Source organism: the organism of the source record quoted next, unplaced genomic scaffold (genome assembly GCF_019419815.1).
Source record: "Pyrus x bretschneideri cultivar Hongxiangsu unplaced genomic scaffold, Pyrus_bretschneideri_v1 Contig8, whole genome shotgun sequence".
NCBI classification, from domain to species: domain Eukaryota; kingdom Viridiplantae; phylum Streptophyta; class Magnoliopsida; order Rosales; family Rosaceae; genus Pyrus; species Pyrus x bretschneideri.
Window position 1 is genome coordinate 7,602,759 of NW_025999820.1, and position 16,232 is coordinate 7,618,990.

Consider the following 16,232-nt stretch of genomic DNA (forward strand, 5'->3'; position numbering starts at 1 on the left):
GGAGATTAATTTGTGCATGAAAATCAGCTCCAACACAGAGAGTATCAGTGTTAGCAAGAGCCCCAAGGAAAAGAACCTGAGAAAGGCGATAAATTGGTCGATTTCTATGAAGGAATTGAGTTCAAATTGTGTGATGTAAACCTGTATATGGTCCATTTATGCTTTGTCATTCCATATACAGTGGACCATATCATCAGATAAAACTCAATTTGGAGGAAGCTCATTGGCTTTTTACATCGAAAGGAACTTTCTCAGGAAGCTAAGAATGAGATTAAGGGCAAGAAAGCAGATAATGATGAAGATATTAACAGGACGGTAGATGATTAATTAGTGATGAATGTTAGTTTTATTTAATTGTATTAGTTGGAAATTAAACCCTTAATTAATTTTTTATTTTTGGAACAATTAATTAATTTCTTTGTGGTCTCGCTTCCAACACAGAGTTCTTGTAAACTAAATATATAAGCTCATATGAGGCTTTATTTTAGTTTATGTTTGTATTGTGATAAGGGACAAATAAGCATGATGTCTTACCATGATTGGATGAGCTAGCAAGCATGATATCAAACCATGATTGGATGAGCTACCCATATTATGTGTGTTTTTTTTGTCTTTCTCTGTGATTGTAAACTTTGTTGGAGTTCATAACTTTATATGGGGGGTTTTGATATCTACTTTTATATTTATTTAATCTAGTTATTAGACTAAACAAATAAAAGGAAAACTGAGGGACAAAATTAACAAAGTTTGTATAGGGTGTACATAAATTACTCACTTTTTTTTAATAAAAACCTCGTATATCCCATTAACTAAAGATTTTACTATACCACAAGGGTACATGCGCGCATTTTGCGCAACCTTGTCTACGAAGCTGCAGAGAATTATTTCTGCACGAAAATCAGCTCCAACGCTGCGAGTATTAGAGTTGGCAAGAGCCCCAAGGAAAAGAACTTGACAATCCGACCAGAGAAAGGCGAGAAGTAGGTCTATTTCTGCGGATTTGGATCCTCTCGCCAATGGAGAAGATCATCCTGATCAATCATCGTGAATCGTTGGATGATTATTATAACTTCAAAAAAAATTTATATTTATAATCGTTGAATAAAAATCTAATGGTCTATAATAATTGATATCAAATCCGATTTCTATAAAAGGGACTGACTCAAATAATGTGATATACACGGGTATATATTCCATTTATAAATGCTTGGTCATTCAGTATACAGTGGACCATCTCATCAAAGGAAACTCAACTACTTGGAGGAAACTCATTGGCTGTTTACGTATCGAACGGAACTTTCTCTGATACGACAAAAAAGACCGAATTCTTTGACTGGCACAAGTCATTCTTTTGACCAAAGACGGCAAAATAGACCCTAACATGGTCTGTGTCGTTCAAGTTACGCAAGCCATTACATCAGATTCAGAGTTTTCGAATCCAACGAGTCCCTGCCGTCGTCGTCAGCATTGTCATCACCATCCGTTTTCTGCATTGCTGTTTCCTGATCTTTAATTTGGTTACTTTCTTCCTCCTTTTTCCGCTGCCTCTCGGCCTTCTTACATCTGAGGAAACCGACAAGTCCTTCGAGCACCACATCAACGTCATCGCTCTTCATGAGCTCCTCAGCAACCTCTGCAGGGGTCACCTCCGCGCTCTCTATCAACCCTTCAATTTCCCCACAAAGCCTACGAGGGTTGTCGTCACTAATGCCAAGGTAGTTCGAGGCCAAGACCTTGAATCCACTTGCCGTGCAGTAAGACAAGTGAATGTGCACATCCATTCGTCCGGGACGCAACAATGCAGGGTCTAACCGATCCTTGTGGTTGGTAGTGAACACAATAATTCTCTCGTCACCGCAGCTCGACCACAAACCATCAATAAAGTTCAATAGGCCCGAAAGCGTCAATTTGGTTTTAGAAGCTTGCTGCTGCTCCTCCGATTCACGATTTTCGACATCAATGCTGGAATCAATGTCCTCAATTGTCAAAATCGAACGGTTTGTAGTAGACAACAATATCCTCTTCAATTCCGAGTCGCTGTAAATGCTAGAAAGCTCCAAATCATATATGTTAAAATGGAGATAATTTGCCATGGCCGCGATCAAGCTAGATTTTCCGGTGCCGGGAGGACCGTACAATAAGTAGCCTCTTTTCCAAGCCTTCCCCACCTTCTTATAGAACTCCCTCCGCCTCACAAACCTGTCCAAATCATTTTTAATCATTGTCTTAAGCTCGGGGTCCATCGCCATTGTTTCAAACGTAGCCGGGTGCTCCAGACTTATCGAACCCCAGTCCCCATTGTCATCATCATTGTAGTGCGAATATGAATTTCGTGTATAAATTTTCACAACTTTGTCTTGTTCTTTAATTGCATTGGCTCGATCAAGCATGTAAGGCAAGTAGGATAGGACGACTTTGTCCTTGTGCCTCTTGTGGAATATTAGCTCGAACTGACGCTTTTGATCACCACCAAAGTTATTGTTGGATTCAATGCAGACGTAACGCCATTTTAGAACAATGTTATCGAAGGTATCGATGACTTCTTGGCCTTTTTCGATGGCAAGGCTGATGATTTTCTGTCGAGGTGTTTTGCTGACCCGAAGACGTTCGTTTGAGGGACTGATCTTGGTTTGGAGGTAGACATCCGCGGCCTCATAGACTTCGTTTCTTGTCATGCCAGCGTTCTCGTCAATGACGAGAGTTAGGTCATGGGAAGCCGAGAGAGGGGTGAATAGACGAAGAAGGACAGATTCTATGTACGCCCGGACCCTGTCGGGTACAAGGTTCATGAGTTCGTTGGCCGCTGTGCGGACCAACATCATGAATGCAGCGAAGGAGGCATAGGCTGAGAACAAGGAGGACGCGTTTGTTGGCATTTCTTTGAGATTGAGAAATGAAAACATTGTGTTTTTTTCAAGATGTGCAGAAATATGAAGTAATGAGGCGTTTTAACTTCAATTTTTTTGCTTAGTTTCGAAGCAATTTAGACACGGTTTTCTACTTGCTTAGTCTGTTCTGATTATTCAGACGCGGTTTATATATATACTAGTCAATTATCTGTTATAAAAATATTATATCATTTTTTTAGTACATCGAGATTTTTATACTGGGATGTTGAGAGTTGTTACACATTGGTGATAGACAAGATTTGCTACGTGCTTATATAGTTTTAGGCTACTCCTTATATTGCTAATTGATTTTATAGTGGAATCTTAATTTCATCATGGTATCAGAGCGGGTTGTCCACTTGCATGCTTGAAAATCCGCCACAGATGCGGGAGTGTGTTGAGAGTTGTCCCACATAGGTGGGCAACAAGGTTTGCTATGTGCTTATATGGTCTTGGGCTACTTCCTATATTGTTAATTGATTTTATGGTGAAACTATAATTTCATCAGGGGATGGAGATTTTGATTAAGCCACACAATAGACAACCTAATTTAATATCAAAATTCGCAATCTAAGAGATTCGAACCTAAAATCTCTTACTCTTAAACTGAATGGCATCTTTTTTTTAAAATAACGAACACTTTTTTTTTTAAATGAAAAAAAAAATGTGCGTGGAAGAACGGGAGGGGTTGATGTGGGAGACCTGGCGTTAAAGAAAACCTTCGCAATTTTTTTATTTAATTTTTAAATGGATGTAGTATGTTTAAATGGCTGTGATGTGAGGTTTGTATGAATAAAAAAAGCAAAAAATTTGTGTTGTATGTAATCACAAAATTGCCCATGCTTTTTGTTTTTGTTCAATTTTGATGAGAGGTTTAGAATGGTAACTTCATGAAGTTTTGATTGACAAAGAAAATTCTATTAACATATAATTTAGAATAAAATTTTGGTTGATAAAGAGAGTTCTATTAACAGGTAGGCTAAAATGGTAATTTTATGAAGTTTTGGTTGACAAAGAGAATTTTATTAACATGTAGTTTAGATGTTAAAGAAGGGGTATGATATATGACACATGCTTTTGACATATATTTTGACACACGCTTTTGTGGCTCTCATTCCATAATTTTTTTCAAGGATCCAAACCGTCTATATTTCAATTCATTCACAGGTCATTCTTGTAAAAAAATTAGACAAATCTAGCTCTATTGAGACATTCCTTTGTAGTAAAAGAAAATGGAAAAATACAGTTCTACAAAGAAACACTAAATTTTGTCCAACAGTCATATATCTTCAAATTCGGGTATTTTTGGTAGACAAATATGATCTTTGAGAGATAGACCGTTAGATCATTGAAATGCATTATGAAGCAAACTTCATAAAAAAATATGTGCCAAAAATATGTATCTCAGAATCCTAACCCATTAAAGAAACGATAAACACAAACATACTATTTTTTTTATACACGCCCATGTTTAATCATGTTTATTTTTTCTATTCGTGTGAGGCTAAAAGAGCGTGTGATTATTTACTCCCTGTATATAGTAATGTGTATGAATCATGGGTAGAATATTTGAGCCTGATATGTTTCATGGTTGAAATGTGAATGGAATGAGTCCAGATCCTTGTTGGATCCTCTTTGTGAGGATTCCGAAGATCCGTGAATCTTATTCATTCATCGTATATTGTATGGTCAGAAATCATTTTAAATGTTTTTAATTTAAAAATAAATATAAACAGTACTTGATAAAAATTAACTACATGATGTATGATAAATGAACATAATTCACGAATCTTTGATACTCTCACCAAAAATATCTGGTAAAGATCCTGTTGGGAATGGAATGATGTGAATAAAGAAAGTGCTCGACTGACTTAGATTACTCTCTACTTGGTAAACTTTATCAGGAACTTCTCTCTTCCACGCCGAAAGTAGCAAGATGTGCCCCATAAGTCAAGTTTTAAGCAATATAATATGCATGTTATAGTCTTGATAAGTGGTTTGTGTTGTTTGTGGTTTTGTGGATGACGACACTAAAAAAAAAGAGACCACTCCAAGCTAATAAAGTTAAAAGTAAGAAAAAGTCCAAGCAAAACCCAATTTGTTCAAATGATGCATTTAGAAAGAGAACATTAACCTTTTGTTGTTCACTTGTGTGTTGTAGGATTTTTAATATTTTTTTTAAGTATTCAGTGATACGTTGTGTTCGACAAATATTTGAGCATTAAATTTAATCTATTGGTTTAAACTGAATAATTGAAGACCGTTAAATCAAGTTTTATATCTTTGAGAATATCATTTCGAGCCCTCTCTTGGAATGATTTGTGCCGGTATTAAGTAACTTTGGTTTAACATGTAATGCCTAAATTGTTTCCGATCAGAAAGCGTGGCCTTCATAGGACAATCTTTGCAGGCCCAGTTTAATGGTAATAATTTTAGTGATATATAGTTTGATTCTTTATAGAAAAACTCTTCTCTAGAGTGGATGGGTGACTTTAGGAAGATATGCATGACATCCTCATATATCCTATACCTCAAAATTCAAGCACGTAACCCTCAAAGATTGCAAACTCAAATTTTTTCCCCACCATAATGATGAAATTTTCTACGGTGCTCCAAAATATTTTATATCATGAATCGGTTGTTTTTAAACATTAATTTGTTTAACATAAGATACTCAAGAGCGTCAAAAACTTTTGCCGTAATAATTCATAACACCAAAAGATAAAAGTAGAAGCAAATCTTTGGCTCGCCAATTTCTTTCATTCCTACTTACTTTTCTTGTGAAAAGAGTGTAGTGAAATGGTTTTTAGACGTGGACCTATCATGCAATTAATTTTGATGAGAGGAACTTTGTGTATATACGTTGTATGGAAGAACTTTACATCAATTACTTGCGCTCGAAGCTTTTCGGAAACTGACCTTAGCTTTACCTTTTCTAGTGTTTGAATACAATAATTGAACTAGTGAAGAAACTGAAACGAGACGTAAAAAGGCAGATATTAAATTAGAATGGGATGGAAAGAAAGAAAGAAGAAACATGGGATGATGGGATGCTGGGGTCTATCTCTGTTTTGGAATCCACTCACGCACACGCACACATCCACAAATGTACATTTTTATTGACTACCCAAAATTCCAAACAAAGAAGAAACTTTTGTTATATTATATAGTCATTATTCACACACCTCTCCTCTACACAAAAACTTGAGAGAAAACACAAGCTTGTAACCATGAATTTGTTGTCCTCCAGAGAAATGCCTTCTCCGTCGTCGTTGTTCTCTGCCTACGCCTCCATGGCAGCGTCAATCATGCTCTTCCGGTCCATGGCGAACGAGCTCATTCCTCAACCAGTTAGGGGCTACCTTTTATCTACCATCAGATACATCTTCAAGACTCATTCTCCTAAACTCACCCTAGTCATAGAGGAATCGAGCGGAATGTCGCGCAACCAAGTCTACGAAGCTGCGGAGGTTTATTTGTGCACGAAAATCAGCTCCAACACTGAGAGGATCAGAGTTAGCAAGAGCCCCAAGGGGAAGAGCTTGACAATCCGACTCGAGAAAGGCGAGAAGTTGGTCGATTTCTATGAAGGGATTGAGCTCAAATGGAGGTTTCTTTGTACAGATTCCAAACAGAACAACCCTAATGATCCATGTCCTCCTCCGAGGTCCGAAAAGCGCTACTTTGAGCTAACATTCCACATGATGCACAAAGAAAAAATTTTGGGATGTTATTTGCCTTATATTCTTGAAAGGGCCGACGCAATGAAAGATGAAGAAAGGGTATTGAAGATGTATACATTGAATTCCAACTATCCTTACAATGGCATCAAATGGGAGTCCATCAATCTCGAACACCCTGCAACGTTCGAGACTCTGGCCATGGACCAAGAGCTCAAAAATGCGATTATTGATGATCTTAACAGGTTTGTGAAGAGGAAGGAGTTCTACAAGAAAGTAGGAAGGGCGTGGAAACGAGGGTATTTGTTGTATGGTCCTCCGGGCACTGGAAAATCGAGCTTGGTAGCAGCCATGGCTAATTATCTCAAGTTTGATGTCTATGACCTGCAGCTGGCTAACGTTCTTCGTGACTCGGACCTGAGAAAACTGCTGCTGGGCACAGCGAACAGGTCGATTCTTGTGATCGAGGACATTGACTGTACCGTTGATCTGCCCGATCGTCGACATACAGACGGAAAAAAGCAACATGATGTACAGGTTTGTCATCTTTTCCTTATATAAATTTGTTGAGTTTAATGCTTTGAACTGATCTTTGTGATTTGGCGGATCTTAATTAAGGGTTATATTAGTATCCGATTGGTTGTATTAGCATCTTACAACTAGCTCAGCAGCACTAAGCATTTCACAAAACCTTAAAGATAGATACTTTCACAAATAACCAACCCCACCTCACTGTCTTTCTGCACTGCTGTTTTGTTTTTTTATTCGAAGGGGGAAGCACTAGCACCCTCAGAGTTTGGTAGGAAGTCGCTTTCTTTCTATTTCCCTTCAAGATTGTTGTTTTCCCAATGGTTTAGAAAGAAAATCGCTTGTTTTTACTCCGAAAATTTTACACTGCACCGGTGGATGTATTAGAGCATCAGATGGTTAGATTCTAGTATGGCGTTGTACTAAAGTGGCGGAAAGTAATCATGTCTATGCACCCTAGTGCAGGTTCGATTCCCACTGATCCCCCTCCTTCTAGCAACTATCAATTTAATCCACTAGTTGTCCCCAAAATAAAAAAAAAACCCTATAAAAAACCCCTTTTTTCTCCAGCTTTAATTAACCCTGGAAAATGTTCTCAGTACAAAAGAATTTTAACTCTAACGTCTATGGCTTCCTGCAGTTAACACTATCTGGACTACTAAACTTCATAGATGGCTTATGGTCTAGCTGTGGGGATGAGAGGATCATAATCTTTACCACTAACCACAAGGACAGGCTAGACCCCGCCCTTCTGCGGCCGGGGCGCATGGACATGCACATTCACATGTCCTACTGCACATACCACGGATTCAAACTCTTGGCCTCGAACTACTTGGGCACCCATAACCACCATCACCTCTACGGAGAAATCCAAGACTTACTCAAGGAAACGGAGGTGACTCCAGCGCACGTTGCGGAAGAGCTGATGAAGAGTGAAGATGTTGATACTGCACTCGAAGGGCTTGTTAAGCTTCTAAAGAGGAAGAAATTGGAAGGTGATGAATGTGAGGCGGAGGCTGAGAAGAAGACTGCAGCAAAAAGGCAGAAAACTGGGAACCAACCGAAGAAATCTCTGAGGAATAACAGAAGAACCGCCATGAAAAGAAGCAGCAAACGTTTGTCCGCTAGAAAACCCATTTTGGGTTAAACCAATCATCTGTTTAGATTTAGATTATCTCTAATCCTATTACAAACCGATGCTTGATGTTGGGGCTTGGTATCACTACTACTGCAAAATAAATGAGTACGTTCATTCAAATATTAGTCGAAAAATATTTTCTTTAGCTCTGTTGTTATGCTTTATGCTAAAACAATAGCTGTAATCATGAAAAAACGGGCATTAGCCTACGAGTGGAGTACTTGTAGGCTGCCGCCGGGAATAAGTTCAAAAACTAAACTCTGTTGCTTTCAAGAATAACTTTCTACTTCTCTGAAGAAGTCCAAAACAGAACAATCTTAAAAAAGGTTAGTATGTTTGCATCCACTCTACATATTAAGTTGCCAGATCGCCACGATACAGAATCTGCCACTCTAGGTGGAGAAGAAGGGTTCTTTTCCTGTATTTTGGATATCCCAACGAGATTAAGCTATTTCTCCGTATATCTGGAATTTTCGGAAGATCTAGGGTACACTGCTACCTCGGCATGGATGACAAAAATAAACTTTGTTAGGGATAGCAGGAAGGTGAAAGTGTATCCTTTCTTGCGGACGGTCTCAATTAGTTCTTGTATTTGATGTGTCAGTATAAATACTTCATCAACGATCTTCTAGCATCCTACATACCATTATCTTATAAAATTAGAGGACAAGGAAAACAAACACTGGACAGAGAGTATACCTAAAAATTAATCAGAACTAGATAAACCTCCATCGCATAGCAGACTAAAACACAGGAATTTAGTAAGCCGGAAGAAAAATGCATTCCTCTTTGTCCTTACCCCTAGACTTGCATCATTTTCCAAGATGAGCTATGAATAAGAATTTGAATTTTTTTTTTTTGGTTAAAATGTTCACAAAAATATTTTACGAAAACTTAATGTTAACATAAACAAAAAATGTGCACCTAATCAAATTATCACATAATATTGTAAAAAACTCAAATTTAGGGATTCTATTATAAGGACTCTCCCATTGAAGGCAATATTCTTTTAGGGACACAAAGATTCCATGTAAGTCCTTAAATGAGTACTCAAAGATGGTGGTAGGAGTCCCTAAGAGCAATTCCACCTCTAAAGACTTTGTGTCAGCACCCAGCGTATTTATCCACTTAAGTGAACAGTAATAGACCCCAGTGAACAGTAGTAAGCCAAAGCATCTCCACCCCTAAAAAAATGCGCTGGCACAAACAATATCCACCCCTACAAAATGCGCTGGCACCCGTCCCATTTAAAATTTTTTAAAATTTTTTATAAAAGAATAAATAAATAAAATAGTTTTAATTTCGGATAAGATTTTTAATCAATCTCGTAACGTCACGTGTCATTATCCGAACGTACTATTTGGTCAATAGATTTCCGCTAAGATTTGCAACCAATCTCGATGCGCCACGTGACACTATCTGTTTACAATAATTTAGCCAAGATTACGATAAGATTTTCAACCAATCTTATTACGCCACATGTCATTATTCGAACGTACTATTTTGTGGATAGATTTCTAATAAGATTTTCAACTAATCCCGACGCACCCGTGTCACTTCCTGTTTGGAATAATTTAGAAGATTTCGATAAGATTTTTAACCAATCACGTAGTGCCACGTGGCATTGTCCAAAACCTCATCCTTTTTTTTTATCCATATGAACCCTACATCTCTACATCCATCCTCACACCAAATACAATCCTTCTTTTTAACTCAAAATCCTTCTTCATGGTTTTCAAATCTTGAGTTTTTTTTTTTTACAATGTCTTCTTCAAGAAGAGTGCATAAACAATTTGTGGAGCAACAAAAAAGATTGTTGGCACAACAAGAAGAATTGATCAATCTCGAGGAAGGTGGAGGTGGAGATGAGGCTTTCGCAATGGAGGAGGACTCGAATGATGACCATAGAAGGCAGATGGTCTCACATTCCTGCCGTGTCATGGAAGTTGTGGCTCAGATAGCCAAATCCAGACGTGCCGCAAACTTCAATAGAAAAAGGGAAAGATGAGGTAAAGATCTCTTGGAAGATTATTTTATTCGCAATAGCGTATTACCTGATCATGTTTTTAGATGTCGTTTTATAATGCAACGAAATTTGTTCAACAAAATCATGAATGCTATTTGCAACCATGATCCATATTTTGTGCAAAAAGATGATGCTTTTCGTGTTCTAGGTCTTTTTCCAGAGCAAAAAATTACGACTGCCTTGCGAATGCTTGCATATGGAGCATCTGCAAATCAAGTGGATGAGATCGCGAGGATGGGAAAAACAACTGTTTTGAAGTCCCTAATGCGGTTTTGCTCTGCAATTGAAGCCCTGTATACCAATGAGTACCTCCAGACACCCACGCCAAGGGACATGCGAAGGCTTCTGAGGAAGGGTTAGATGCAAGGCTTCCCTGGCATGATTGGAAGCATCGACTGCATGCACTGGACTTGGAAAAACTATCCAAGTGCGAGGCAAAGAGCTTATGGCGACAGAAAAGGAGTCAAATAAATAAACTAAAATATTGATGCGGGTGGAATACATATAAATAAATAAAAATATTGTCACCTGATCCGCTAAACTTGTTCCACTACGTAGATTACCGAAAGCATGAGAGATGGCGTTTTTCCAACAAGTAAAGGATGCGTTGAGTTTTTTCCAACGACCTTGAAGACCTTGACTACTTCTAGCGTCTTTTCCATGTACATCGCAAAACGCTTTCGTAATTTTACTCCACATTTCTCGCTTATTCATCTCATTACCCGTAATCGGGTCATGAGTTGTGTGAACCCAACATTCACACAATATAACATCTTCAATGAGCTTCCACGTAAACATTTTTTTTCTCTCAAAGTGTAGAAAATATTTAAATGTAGAAAGTGTAGAAAGTGTAGAAAATATTGAAATGTGGTGTAAGGTGGAAGATGAGGGTTAGGTATTTATAGAAAAAAAAATTAATTTTATGTATTTTTTTAATAATTTTTCTGTATTTTTTCATAATTTTTAAGAAATTTTAATGTAGTTAATTAATCTGGACCATTGGATTTGAAAAATATTCAAATCCAAGAGCCAAGGAGCTGCCACGTGGCCAACGATCATAATTATGATTGTTGGGCCTTTTTTTTTTATTTTTATTTTTATTTTTTATTTTTATTTTTGGGGAAAAAACGTGGACCGTTGATCTGTGATTGGACAGCAGGCCCCGCCGCCTGCACCCATGTCCCCTACTTACACCCACTGGTGAGTGAACTGCACGAGCTAGCCAAATGGGCCGGTGTCTAGGTCTGTCAAAAATGGGTTGGTCTGTTGCCTAGCTTGGGCTGGGTGCCAGGCAAGTTTGTGGGCTGGAGTGAATGGATTGACCCCAACTTGGTTTTTTGACCGGGTGCTAACACATTTGCACCTCGGTGGAAGTGCTCTAAATAGGAACTCCCATTAGAGATATCCTAAGGCACCTTGAGCTAACAAGAGTTCACCACTCACTTTCATTTCAGGGGGAGGTTGTGAGAGGATCCTGCATTCCAACAGCTACATTCATAAATAAAGATTGAAATTAATATCACAAAGAAACATGAAACTTTCAATAGTTAGGTAAGTACAATTTAACTAGCTCAAACAAGAAAACAAATTCTTACCTCAGGGGACTTGCAGTCAACTTGAATCTGCAATTTCTGCAGTAAAAGTGAACTCAAACTAACAGTCCCGGTTGACAAAAACAGAGGCACGTCATTATACAGAAACCCAAAGAAAAGGCATTAACATAACAAAATGTGCACACTTTCCACATGATAATTCGTGTCCTTAAATATCTGTAACAACAGTAGCCCAGAAAACCAATGTATTCGTCAACAATTACCAACAATGGCCAACTCATGAAGCACCGAAAAGACCACAACTTTGATAGGACTTTGTTCAATCACTCCATAACTTTGGGCACCTGTGCTGTCTGCTGATAACTTTGGGCACCTGTGCTGTCTGCGGATAACTTTGGGCACCTGTGCTGTCTGCTGATAACTTTGGGCACCTGTGCTGTCTGCTGATAACTTTGGGCACCTGTGCTGTGCTGTATGCTTATAACTTTCGGCACCTGTGCTGTCTGGCGTGCATCTTTTGAGATAAATTTGAAGCTCCATCTCTTCTTGTTAGTGTTTTTGGTCCCATATAAAGGTAGTCTATTATATTATGTGTTAATGACTTAAGGCCTGGTTTGGTACTGAGGTGATTATAAAAAAAGTTAGTATAAAAAAAAGCTGGGAGTTGTTTTTGTGTTTGGTAAACATTCAGCTTTAGCTTTTTTTCACAGTTTTGGGTGAAAAAAAGTTAAAAACAAGAAGCTGCAAAACCCAGCTTTGAAAAACCGGCTTTTTTTTCACATCTGTTTTACATAAAGTTTACCAAACACTATAATACTGTTTTTTTTTTTCAAAAGCACTTTTACAAAAAAATTTACCAAACACTCTGCTGCTTTATTTCACAGCTGCTTATTTACACAGCACAACAGAAGTAGCTTTTTTTTCAAAGCACAGCAATACCAAACCAGCCCTTAGAGTAGTTGGTTTATGATAGTTAAGTTCTATTATTTAAATAATTTATCATCTTATAAAGAATATTGCAATTATCAACCAAGAGCATCTCCATCGACGTGCTCAATCTAGCTATATATCTAGACTTTCCTAACCATAATTCACAATTTCTATGAAACAAGAGAAACAAATTAACCTTACGTGCCAAACCGACGTGCACAAGCTCTCTTTTTTGGGCTTTATGAAATTTAACCCACTCGAGTGAGGAAATAAATTCGAATTCGTTATTCACGAGATTCGCATTAAGTTCTCTCACTTAAAATAAAAAAATAAATATTACTATATTGTAATACTAAATGACCACTTGAGAGCAGTAGGACTTGGAGCATTTCTCGACTAGTCTTGAGAGGGTTCAACTCTTTTTCTTTTTATAAGGAAATGATTACCATATGTCAGTTTCTTCCTTTTACACACTCATGTTTAATTTAATATGATGGTTAAAAACAAAAACTTGTGGACGTATAAGAGAAAAATTAAAAAAAAAACTTGTGTGTTTTTAAACTTTAAATTTTTTATTTTTGGTTAAAAACAACAATATTCTACTCTAGGATACGGGATTGTGCCAAGTCACATAATGAGCCATTGAGTTCAACAAAAACATTTACGTTATGGTCATTACCATAGGTAGATATCTAGTGACTATTTATCATATTCATAGATTGGTCAAGTTGACCTTAGTTTTTGCTTTCGAGTTCTTTTGATTTGAGGACCTGTCATATTTAAATGAATAGTGTTCTCTTTGAAGCTTGTATTTTTTTTCTTAACATTCTAATAAAACCAGATTTGAATGTTAAAGAAACAAAATGCAAGCTTCAAAGAGAACATTATTGATTGAATTCTCAAGGGTCGTTGAACCAAATGGAAAAAGGAATATAATTACTAATTAGGTTATAATTATTTGAAATTATTCCTTAGTTTTGATTAATTACATAATAATTGAAAAATATTATAATTAATTTTAGTATAGTATGATTGTGTAACCCTAAATAGAGATTGTAAGTAAGTTGTAGTTCAATTGGTTAAAGCATTTGCTTATTCACTTGAGACCGCAACCAAAATACTACATCACACGAGCCTTCTCCTTCCTCTCTCTCTAAAATCTAGGCCACAACAGAAATACTACATCACACGAGTCACACCCATACCTTGTTTGACCAAGTATAGGCTATAAACAATATTACGGCAAATTAAGGAGGAGAAAGTAATCAGAAGAGAGAAATTGCTTCTAGACTAAGCAACTAGAGAACTTAGCCGCGTCTAAATAATCAGACGGGAGAAATTGCTTCGAAACTAAGCAAAAAAAGGTGCAGACTTTTTTCCATATTTGCTTCACAAAATTTAGTTTTGTCTCTCATACTTCTCACTACAAATTAAAACGCCTCATTACTTCATTTTCTGCACATCTTGGAGAAACAAAATGTTTACATCTCTCAATCTCAAAGAAATGCCAACAAACGCGTCCTCCTTGTTCTCAGCCTATGCCTCCTTCGCTGCATTCATGATGTTGGTCCGCACCGCGGCCAATGAACTCATGAACCTTGTACCCAACAGGGTCAGGGCGTACATAGAATCGGTCCTTCTCCATCTATTCACCCCTCTCTCGGCTGCCCATGACCTAACTCTGGTCATTGACGAGAACGCCGGCATGACAAGAAACCAAATCTATGAGGCCGCGGACGTCTACCTTCAAACCAAGATCAGTCCCTTAAACGAACGTCTTCGGGTCAGCAAAACACCACGACAGAAAACCATCAGCCTCGCCATCGAAAAAGGCCAAGAAGTCATCGATACCTTCGATAACATTGTCCTAAAATGGCGTTACGTCTGCATTGAATCCGATAATAATCCTGGTCATGATCAAAAGCGTCAATTCGAGCTAATATTCCACAAGAGGCACAAGGATAAAGTTGTCCTCTCCTACTTGCCTTACGTGCTTGATCAAGCCAATGCAATTAAAGAACAAGACAGAGTTGTGAAAATTTATACACGAAATTCATATCCGAACTACGATGATGATGACAATCATGATTGGGGTTCGATAAGTCTGGAGCACCCGTCTACGTTTGAAACAATGGCGATGGACCCCGAGCTTAAAACGATGATGAAAAATGATTTGGACAGGTTTGTGAGACGGAGGGAGTTCTATAAGAAGGTGGGGAAGGCTTGGAAAAGAGGCTACTTGCTGTACGGTCCTCCCGGCACTGGAAAATCTAGCTTGATCGCGGCCATGGCAAATTATCTTCATTTCCACATATATGATTTGGAGCTTTCTAGTATTTACGGAGACTCGGAATTGAAGAGGGTATTGTTGTCTACTACAAATCGTTCGATTTTAGTAATTGAGGACATTGATTGCAGCATTGATGTCGAAAATCGTGAATCGGAAGAGCAGCAACAATCATCTCAAACCAAATTGACGCTTTCGGGCCTATTGAACTTTATTGATGGTTTGTGGTCGAGCTGTGGTGACGAGAGAATTATCGTGTTCACTACCAACCACAAGGATCGGTTAGACCCTGCATTGTTGCGTCCAGGACGAATGGACGTGCACATTCACTTGTCGTATTGCACTGCAAGTGGATTCAAGGTCTTGGCCTCGAACTACCTTGGCATTGGTGACGAAAACCATCATTGGCTTTGTGGGGAAATTGAAGGGTTGATAGAGAGCGCGGAGGTGACCCCTGCAGAGGTTGCTGAGGAGCTCATGAAGAGCGATGACGCTGATGTGGTGCTCGAAGGACTTGTTGATTTCCTCAAATGTAAGAAGGCCGAGAGGCAGCGAAAAAAGGAGGAAGAGAGTAACCAAATTAAAGATCAGGAAGCAGCAATGCAGAAAACGGATGATGAGGACAATGTTAACGACGACGGCAAGGGCTCGCTGCATTCGAAAACTTTGAATATGATGTAATGGCTTGCTTTACTTGAATGATACAGAATATGTTAGGTTTTGTTCTGCCCTCTTTGGCCAAATGAATGACTTATGCCGGACAATGAATCTGTCTTCTTATGAGAATTTTTAGAGATTCAAATTATTGAACTGGTTTTCTAAACTAGACACATGAATAATTTCATTCGCATTTTGATTTTCCATTAAGAAACAAGACACTTGTGGGCTTCCAACAGCTCGAGTGATAAAGAGTATTTACTTCTCCACGTCATATTTTTTTTTTTTATTATTATCCTCTCAAACAAAAGAAAAATAAAATAAGCCTCAATCTACTTAGTATTGTTGAGTAATATTTCTCTTCATTTATAAATTAGATGTCAAGTTCAGATATCATAAACTGTGAGTTCGTCACTATTTTATTCGGCTCACGTAAGCCTCAAAGATCTTTGATAGTAAATAGGCTATTGGGGATTTCGGCTTTCTTATCATCCCTATCCTGTTTACATTTTGGGCCTCACCCATGTTGACTCTGACGACCTCGC

At 38.0% G+C, this 16,232-nt stretch overlaps 3 protein-coding genes across 3 annotated transcripts; 2 read left to right on the top strand and 1 right to left on the bottom strand.

The window, feature by feature from the left end:
* Window positions 1-1,118: 1,118 nt before the first annotated feature.
* On the bottom strand, window positions 1,119-3,057 carry LOC125473195 (AAA-ATPase At2g18193-like). Its single transcript, XM_048575677.1, has one exon. The coding sequence runs from the start codon at window positions 2,901-2,903 to the stop codon at window positions 1,413-1,415; it is 1,491 nt and encodes a 496-aa protein (XP_048431634.1). The 5' UTR covers window positions 2,904-3,057; the 3' UTR covers window positions 1,119-1,412.
* A 2,874-nt stretch (window positions 3,058-5,931) lies between these two features.
* Window positions 5,932-8,379, top strand: LOC125473196 (AAA-ATPase At5g17760-like). Its single transcript, XM_048575678.1, has 2 exons — window positions 5,932-7,105; window positions 7,737-8,379. The coding sequence occupies exons 1-2, from the start codon at window positions 6,119-6,121 to the stop codon at window positions 8,241-8,243; spliced, it is 1,494 nt and encodes a 497-aa protein (XP_048431635.1). The 5' UTR covers window positions 5,932-6,118; the 3' UTR covers window positions 8,244-8,379.
* Window positions 8,380-13,982: 5,603 nt separating this feature from the next.
* On the top strand, window positions 13,983-15,840 carry LOC125473197 (AAA-ATPase At2g18193-like). The gene has a single exon (XM_048575679.1). It carries the CDS (start codon window positions 14,221-14,223, stop codon window positions 15,709-15,711), a length of 1,491 nt encoding a protein of 496 aa, XP_048431636.1. The 5' UTR covers window positions 13,983-14,220; the 3' UTR covers window positions 15,712-15,840.
* Window positions 15,841-16,232: the final 392 nt, after the last annotated feature.